The sequence below is a fragment of the Microtus oregoni genome, unplaced genomic scaffold, assembly GCF_018167655.1.
Source record: "Microtus oregoni isolate MIOR12 unplaced genomic scaffold, Mior012 000035F_ref0000213, whole genome shotgun sequence".
In the NCBI taxonomy this organism is placed as follows: domain Eukaryota; kingdom Metazoa; phylum Chordata; class Mammalia; order Rodentia; family Cricetidae; genus Microtus; species Microtus oregoni.
In genome coordinates, this window is record NW_024543094.1 from 676,424 (window position 1) to 685,689 (window position 9,266).

Consider the following 9,266-nt stretch of genomic DNA (forward strand, 5'->3'; position numbering starts at 1 on the left):
CAACACAGTCGACCGCAGTCCTGGGACAAGAACAGAAATTCTCTGAAACTGATGGGTTGCTGTGCAGAAAGAGGAAGGACCACTTTCAGCTAAGTCAGAGGAGTGAGGCGAAGAACAATAGGGATGGCTTGCAGTGAGACCAGCTTCGCTACAGGCAGCATTGAGCTGCGCTGAAATCTCCCACCAGGCCCGGCCCATGCTGGCTCCAGCTTGGTGAACGCTTTCATTTATCCAGGGATCAGTAGCCAGGGGGGAGAAAGTTTCATTCTCCAGCTGTTGTGTCATTTCCCTTGATAAGTCCTAAATTGACCGCGTTATCCGGCACCAAAGGAGCCTTCCTGTGGTAGGCAGTTTTTATTATGTGCCCTTTCAGGAGACAAAGGCAGCTGCGAGGGTAAAGCGCTATGGGGAAAAAAGACAATATTCTCACAGCTTCATAACCATGCTCTTCTGAGGGGGAATGCGAACATAAGAAATGAGGCAACATTACCATCTATTAGCCCAGCTACACGGCAATCAGGTGAAAGAAAAACACCAAGCGCTGTTTCCTTCCCGGGCGATTCTTAGCATGGAGAATTCCAATTAGTACATTTCAAACAGAAAGCTCCTAGTGTTTGTATTTTTGCAGTGTATGAATGGGCTTACCAACAAAGTAGGGCTGAATCCCTCTAGCAAGAGTTTCCTCCCCGTGCTGGCTTCTGTTGTTAAACCCTAAAGAAGTGTGCTCTGGCTTTGGGAAGGGGCAGGGTAAACAGGAGGGGCTTTATCTGGGCTAGGAAGTGCTTGAAGGATGGCTTGTGAAGGAGGAAGGTGTACTGAACGGTGAGAGACAGAGGTGGTACGGTGGTGATTCCTCCATCGCTCTATGGAGGCTCGGTGATAAACATCCTGACGGGCTTTGTGATGACGTGTTGATCCTATTTTAAAAACATCTCCACAGATCCTCAAACGGCAGCGGGTGAGGTGGACGGGGTTAATCTGGAGGAGATTCGAGAGTTTGCCAAAGCTTTTAAAATCCGACGCCTGTCCCTTGGCCTGACTCAGACTCAGGTGGGACAAGCCCTCAGTGCCACAGAGGGCCCCGCATACAGCCAGTCAGCCATCTGCAGGTAACGGGCTCTGCATGCCGCTGACACGGGCCAGTCCGGGCCTTGTTTGTTCTTGCAGCTCAGCTTTTCTTCTTGGGGTGGGCAAACTGGAGGAACAGAGCATGGTAATGAAGGCTGGGGGTGGTGGTGTGTTGGGACTGGTGACATCGATGCAAAATGGGGGTGTCAGTGAAGAGTTGAGGGGTTCTGTCTCCTAACTCCTATCAACTCCATGAACTTCCAAGGCTGCCAGGTTGAAAGAGCTGTCCTGGCAGGGATCTTCTCTCTCCTCTGTGCCCCTGCCAGACAAGAATGCTAACTCCTGTCCGCACATGGACATCCTGAGCAAACGTAAAACTGCTAATCCACCCTACTGTTAACTCCCCAGAGATAGCTCCAAGGTTTCCCATGAAATGCATATTTTAACAAATTTCACTATCTCGTGGGAGGAAATTTTACAACTTGCCTGCCCAGACTCATCTTTATAAGCAGAAGGGAAGGAAGGTAGAAGAAAGGAAAACGAGAGAAGGGGGAAAAAAAGAGACCTGTTTTAAAAGTTTACAAACAGGTAGTGAATCTGACCTAACCATACCCACACCCTCCCTCCACATTAAATACATGACTGAATCCAGCCTTGGTTGTGTTTGAGTTGATCCGGGTTAAGTCTTCGGGAGCAGCCCCCACGCATGCATGTGTGTTGCACTAATCCCATGTTTATGCATGAGGGAACGGAGGCACTCGGTAGGAGCTTTTTCCTCTTGGGCAGTGCCTTAGGAGTCCTGCTCCATCAGGAACAGCCAAGAAACCAACTCTAAACTCATTTAAGTGGATTTTGTTCTTGGTGATCCATGAAATGCTGTCTTTTTATCTGCTCTTTATACTTTTAATGTATTCCCCAAAGGACAGAAGTGTACTTTTCCTGCAGTTTAAGACTAAGGTTATAAATAACATCAGTATGGGGTGGTAGCTTGCAGCTCACATTTTGCTCAATGATTTTCCATAAAACCCATTGATTGTTGTTAAATACAAAAAGCACCATAGGATCCTTTCACTTCTACGGTCTCCCCTACTGTTTTTTCTTATAAGATACCTCCCTGTAGAAAATAACCTTTATTCAGTCTATACAAGGATACTACTGCTGGGAAATTTATATCAAGGCTTGTATATGTTATTCCAAACACCACGTACAGAAGCATCAACGCTAACTAGTAGCATCAATGATGGGACTAGAGTGTCTTCCTGTCGGGAGACATTAATTTTGTTTGGTCTTGGCGCCTTGTGCTTAAGGCAGCCACGGGTTTTTATTTTGATGCCAATTTGCCATTGTTGTCAAATTCCTCTTTGGCTTATTTTAGCCCTAAAATGTGATTTTCTTTTATTGACTGAAGTGCTCGCTAATGTTTCGACTCATACACACACGCACACAGATTCCTGGGCATCCCCAATCAGATATGCTGATTTGTTAAGCCTTCCCCAAAGGGAAGCCAAAAATACTGTAGAATTCAGACTTCTGGAAATGTTAATATCCTTTAACAGAGCAGATCAACGGACTTCAGGACCTTTCTCCAGCTTCCAGTGTTTTAGTGATGCTTTTTAGAAGGTGTCTATCCAAATGAATTAATGAATAAGTCTCAAGACTTTGCATTAAGATAGTCTCAGTGAATTCAAAGGCTGGGAAAGACTGTACCAGTGTCTGCACACCAAGGCGTCACTGTGTGCTAATTGGCTGCAGCGCCCCCTAGAGACTGTGTGATCTTTCTTATCAGAGTTACAAAAGGATGATGACACCAATATACCAGACCTTTCACAAGCTCTGCCCCTTGATGCCACAGCCCTCTGAGACCAGTTGAGTTAGAATCAAGAGTTCAAGCCCCAGGTTTTTATGATGAAAGATGGCAAAATGCAAAAGGTGGCAAGTTGTCACAATGGTGGCTTTGGGGAACCTGCCACAGGTGACAAAGGCATTAATAATATTAAGTGCCAGAATAAACAAATGCCTTCTCGAACTCTGTGTGGATGGGAGCACCATGGAGGTAAACCCTTGATGGAACCTGTGCTGCCCACCTTAACAAAGAGACCTAAGGATGCACTCAACACTCAATACTGGCACAGAGGAAGGCCGTCCTGGTTCATCCTTTTGCGAGCATCTTAACCCACACAGATGACTGCTTTTCAACAACATGGAACACTCTTTTTAAAAGGACAAAAATCTGTGTCCACTGCGGTCAATAGGAGGGACATGGATTTGGACTTAGAATAAAGAAACAAACAAACAAAAGGAACTGGTGGCCTTTTGCATTTCACCGACAGTATGACTTTAGTACCAGGAGGACTTTTTAAAACACTCTATATAATTTTGTCCAGGATGCTTCATATTTTTTAAAGTAAATGTAGCAAAGAATTGCTGATGGCGATTGATACATGGAAGACCTCATTTACAGAAAATGATATCATTCAAGTACAGTTTGCAGATATCCCACATTAAACACAGCAGGACGCCCTGGTACAAAAGTGCACCATTACACTGGAGGGTGATTGGAAGCCACGAGGTGGCCTAAGCCCACCCAGGGGTGGGGCATTCCATAGTAATTACAATGTATCCAGCTGTTTAGGCCAGAACTGTAAAGTAACAGCTGGCCTGTATTTTACCTGGACAGGGAGGCATGTTGTTAAGTTACATATGGGGAAAATTGTTACCAGAGAGAAAGAAGTTAAAATAAGACACAAGAGGAGATAAAAAGAAAGGCATGAAGAGGAGCTTGGCCCAGTTAAGCCATACCAAACTATGATAACAGCTGTTAACAATTTTCAAAACCAACACAATAGAGAGGTAACCCAAATGCAAAGCGCCATCGTTTTAAGTAAAAGAATATGACAACTGTTATCGTGAATGTCATTTTCGTGGTGAATGTCTGCCTTAAGAATTCTGAGGGCTGGGGAAATAAAGCAGGGAACAGCCGAGAAGGCAGCTTAGATCTCAGAGTTTAGAGAGAAAAGGCCTGTGAGTTGCTTGTGTTTCCATAGTGTGTGCCGGTGCCTTTTTTCCCCCTCCCCTGTCCGTGTGCTCGGGGATCTGCATGGGCTGGCATGGAGCTCGTTGGGAGGGTGGGTGACGGCTGGGACAGGGCTGGCTACCTTGCAGCTGGCTGCTAATCTGGAGTAAATTCACCCTGCCAGGCAATCAGGCAGGCAGGCAGGAGGCCCACCCTGGCAGAGGACTCAGTGTAAGACTGTTCTTTCTCAATTTTCCCCCCAGACACACCATCCTGAGAAGCCACTTTTTCCTACCACAGGAAGCCCAAGAGAACACTATAGCTAGCAGTCTGACAGCCAAACTGAACCCTGGCCTTTTGTATCCTGCCAGGTTTGAAAAGCTGGACATCACCCCTAAAAGTGCCCAGAAGATCAAGCCGGTGCTTGAGCGGTGGATGGCTGAGGCTGAGGCCCGCCATCGAGCAGGTATGCAGAACCTCACGGAGTTTATTGGGAGTGAGCCATCCAAAAAGCGCAAGCGGCGCACCTCCTTCACACCCCAGGCCCTTGAGATCCTCAATGCCCACTTTGAGAAGAACACACACCCCTCAGGGCAGGAAATGACCGAGATTGCTGAGAAGCTAAACTATGACCGGGAAGTAGTTAGAGTTTGGTTCTGCAATAAGAGACAAGCCCTGAAGAACACAATTAAGCGCTTAAAGCAACATGAGCCCACTTCAGCGGTCCCGCTGGAGCCCTTAGCCGACTCGCCTGAAGAAAACTGCTAGACACACCCATCCATGGTCAGAAGGAAGCACGGCAGAAACTACTCTGAATCTCCACAAAAAAAGAAAGAAGAAAGGATTAAAGACACCCCCAGTCATCATTTCCCTTGTATGTAAAAGACTCAAAAGGAAAAGGAAAAAGAAAAAAAAAAAACTAGCAAATGGGCAGGATGGTTTATACATGTCCGTTGGCTTTCCAAAAGGAAGAAGAAAAGGAAATTTTAAATTTTTAAACAGGAAATGCACCACATGGAAGGAGTATGTGGTAGGATCATTCCCTCCCCCACCTGTCTCTGTAAAGCCAGTTTTTTAAAAGCAAACCAAATATCCACTTACTTTTTTCTGTATATGATGAAAATGTGAACACCTAATAAGGAAAAAGAAAAAAAAAAAGGAAACCAAAAAACAAAACAAAACAACTCACCACCACAAACTTCTATCTGTTCAAAGCGAATGCAAGCCTGCCACCTGGAGGAGGGCCCGCATCCCTTCAGGGACGAAGTGCTGATCACTGCAAAACCTATTAACCAAAGTCAGAAACACTGCGAACGCTGTTGGTCTACTTGCCTCGGCGTGTAAAGCTGGGGTTTGAATTTTTACATTTGTACCAACAAAACAGCAGGAAGCCTGCTTTCTCCCGTCTTTCTTGCCGGTTGTCTCTGCCACCAGGGACGTTTTTGAAATCATTCTGTATGGCTCACTCTCTACCAATGTGTTTCTTAACAGAAGTGAGTTTTCATTTTGCTGGGTTTTTTTTTTTCCTAAATTGTGTTATTTCTTTTTGCTTTGTTTCGATCGAGGGTGGGGGCAACCTGAATTGTGTGCCAAAGCTTCTGTGGCAATTCTTCTCATTGTGAGCTGGAGGTTTGGGAAAGATAATGGAGTTCACACCTCCCTTTCTTCCTTATTTCTCCACCTCCCTCTCATGTGGCTCCTGGGATCTTCAGGAAGGTAGCAGAAGTGAGAAGAAAAGGTGTATTTTTCCACCCCAATCGTGCAGAGATGCAGGAAAGACTCCAGAAAAACTAGGGCTTTGCTGGGTGACTGTCAACACCAGCAGAGGCTGTAATTGTGCTCACCGTCCACACCGGAGACTGAGATTTTTCTCAGTCTGCTAGCCACACTTGTGGAGAGCTGATCAAAACTAATTCTGTAATATAAACATAAGCTGCACATATGGTTCAATACTTACATCTGTGTTTTGCTTCTGCTCAAAGCAATTTCTCTCAGAAGTCTGATAGCCAAAGAAATGTCTCAAGGTTTCAACCAACACACACACAAGCACACACACACACACACACACACACACACACACACGCGCGCACACACACACACCCACACACACACACGCACACACACACATGCACACAAGCATGCTCATACCCATCCACCTTGCACAAAGAGAATGACGGTGGCCTAGATTGTTAGGGGCTGCCAAATATCCTGTTAGCCTCACTTTGTCTGCAACCTCTTTCATCAGACAGTGTTGGCAGACATTTGGAGCTGGGGTACAACTGTTCTTGAATTTATAGATGGGGCAGAAATGTGACAGGCAAAGTTAAGCTATTGGAATTGGGCTCTGACTTCTTGACTAGAAAAGAAGGATTAGCGAAAAGATCCTCCAAGAAAGGAAAAATATACAGAAGCAGCTCATAAAACATATCAGAAAAGCCTTCACTATTAGAACCAGTATATTAATCCATTTTTTTTTAAAAAAAAAAAAAAGAACTTCCCCAAGGCATGGGCCATTGAGACCCAAGAAGCCCACAGAATGGACTAAGGGGGAGTAGAGAAGGGCAAAAAACTCCTGGGCCCAGATGAAGGTAGACGGTTCTACCGAAGAAGGCAAAAGAGAATCATCGATTAGCTTGTTGTCAAAATGTAAATATTCATGAGTAATTAAAAAGCATGCTCCTTTACTGTCTAGAGGCAAATCATGAACGGTAAAGAGAAACCCCACCTCCCGTTGCCCAGTTGATCACAAAGACCATGATCCCCTTCCCCTAGCACACGCCTCCCACCCAGGGTTCTAGTTTTTGGTTGTGTTGGCTCCTTAGCTGGTGACGAAAATGGGGCAATGTAACAGTCCCCTCAGCTGGTTCAATCAGCAACCATAAAGTTCCAACAAGGAAACTAAGTGACCATGATCCTGGAAGTGAGAGAGTCATTAATAAAAGCGTTTCTGTGCCACCAGTCTGATGCTAATTGGACCACAACCAGCCCGATCAGTGCCAACATCACGGTAGCTTGTCACCACTGCAAAAACTGCACAGATACCAGCAACCCAGAAACCGAAAACTTTATTGATTAAAACCGATTTTGTATTCTCCTAGGACCTGCTCCAAATTCCATCAAGAAAAGCTCCCCAAGAAGAGAAGTTAACAAGAGAACCTATGACGGGTGTTAAATGTTTAAATCTGAACGGGCAGCAGGCACACGAGGTCTGTTCAGTTCTGAGATCTATACTTGGGAGAGCATAACTAGGGTAGTAAAAATATAAAATTAAAGTAGTCACCCGAGTAGAACAAAAAAGGAGTGAATTCATCCCATGGTTGTAAAACTATTCATGTGCAGTGATTTTTTTATAGTTTTATAATTTTGTATTGTTTTATAAATTATTTATATAGTGTTGTAATGCTTCTTATATTGATTTTTTTACTGATGAATTTTTTGCTACAAGGCAAAAAAAAGATGCCTGAACAGATTCTTAGGAATATAAACTGTACTTGGGAACACACAAGCCTTCAGGACCACACCTACTGCTTAGTTTTATTAGACATTTCTTATTTCCTTTGGTAAACAACTTCATACGCCAATAACATCTAAGTGTCTTTTATGTTTTCATCAACTGAAGGTTAAGGTTGCCACCAACAAAAAGTAAACGCCACTTTGGACATACGCATTGTATTTCAAGCTTCTGTAATCTTTCTCATACATTCTTTAAATCGTTGTCATCTTCATTTTCTTCATCATTGATGAGAAATGACAGCCAATATTGTATTTTACACTTGCTTGCGGGGTTGTTTTCTCTTTCAACCAAAAAGATATTTTGAATAGTTAAAAGTTTCACTTGCCTTTGCAAGTTTTGGACTCTTTATGTCGTGATCACACAGTTACACACACAACACAACACAAAGGAGAACAAAAAGCAGAAGGAGCTGTGGGAAGCAGAACAAAACAAGTGGAGGCGTATCAAAGAACTCAAGCTGTAACCAAAAAGAAATCCAATTGCCTTTGCTCTCTTCTCTACGCTGGACCAAAGCTCAGTATGTGTAGGTATATGCACATTGTGTAGATATGGCTAAATGTTGCTGACAATCTTGCAATACTAAACTGTTCCTATTTTAAGAAAAAGAAAATCACAAACTGTTCATCAATGTTTTACCTCAGCACTCTACTTGTACCCAGTTAATGATCAAGCATAAAAACAACGGCAAAAAAGGAAATTGATTTTTATTTCCATGTTTGACTGTAAAATCTGTTTGGAAGATATTTTGTAATGAGCTTTTTGTCATGTGATTTGCTTGTCTTCAACTTGACATTATGTGAGGCACATTGGCTTATTCATTGTTGAAAAGTGACTTTTTTTTTTGAGCTTTCTTTCTCATGATTTTGTCCTCTGTGCTGTGATCTAGACTGGTCACCAGGGTCACTTAATGAGACACTGCAAAGAAATCTGCTTCTCCATGCCTGGAGCAGGCAGCAGGAGAGAGGGCAGGAAAAGACTGGGTTGTTCTGGAAAACAAAAAAATCATCATGACGAGATACTGACATGATAGACTTGTGACCAAGAAGCCAAACTGGATATTGAAAAGCTCCTTACTTGTTCTAACATTGAAACCAAAGCTGACTTATCTGCACAGGTTGCTTAATGTTTAAAAATAAAAACTGTACTTGATCTAGAGCAATATCTGTATGGTCGGTAAAGCTGCACTTTGTGTATTTCTTAACAGCTTCAGATCTGTCACTTTTAATTTGTATCATGAAAAATAAAGACTTGTTTGACATGAACTTCGGGGCGAAGTATGTCTTGCACTCAGGTATACCTGTCCCTCAAAGTGTAAGCATTTATTTCAGCATCATTAGAACCCCAAAGGTTGAGGGAAGGAAATACCAGATTCACTGGGATGCTTTTTGTTGCATCTTACAGAAATTCAACTCGAGTTTGACTAAATGACAAGACGCCATATTTCATGACTTAATGGGAGGTCATCCTGTGCATATCAAACCCAGTTGGTTCAGTCTTGTCCCCTGCCTGTCTCACTTGGCTTTATTCTCAGCCTGATCTCCTAACTATCCACCCAAAGGTATCTAGGAATTCTCCTTACTCTAGTCCAAACAATGGTACTGGGGCAAGGTGTGCTTAAACCAAGCATTTGGAGTCACAGGCTCATTCTTGTCTAGGTGGGACATGGAACCC

General features: G+C 43.6%; 1 protein-coding gene across 2 annotated transcripts in view; it reads left to right on the forward strand.

Moving 5' to 3' along the window:
* Positions 1-5,548, forward strand: part of Pou6f2 (POU class 6 homeobox 2) — a 374,686-nt gene extending 369,138 nt beyond the window's left edge. For both annotated transcript variants that reach the window (XM_041630792.1, XM_041630791.1), the window contains 2 exons: positions 941-1,109; positions 4,345-5,548. In XM_041630792.1, the coding sequence (XP_041486726.1) occupies positions 941-1,109; positions 4,345-4,849 (674 nt within the window). In that variant the 3' untranslated portion in view covers positions 4,850-5,548. The remainder of the gene's footprint in view (positions 1-940; positions 1,110-4,344) is intronic.
* The last annotated feature ends 3,718 nt before the right edge of the window (positions 5,549-9,266 follow it).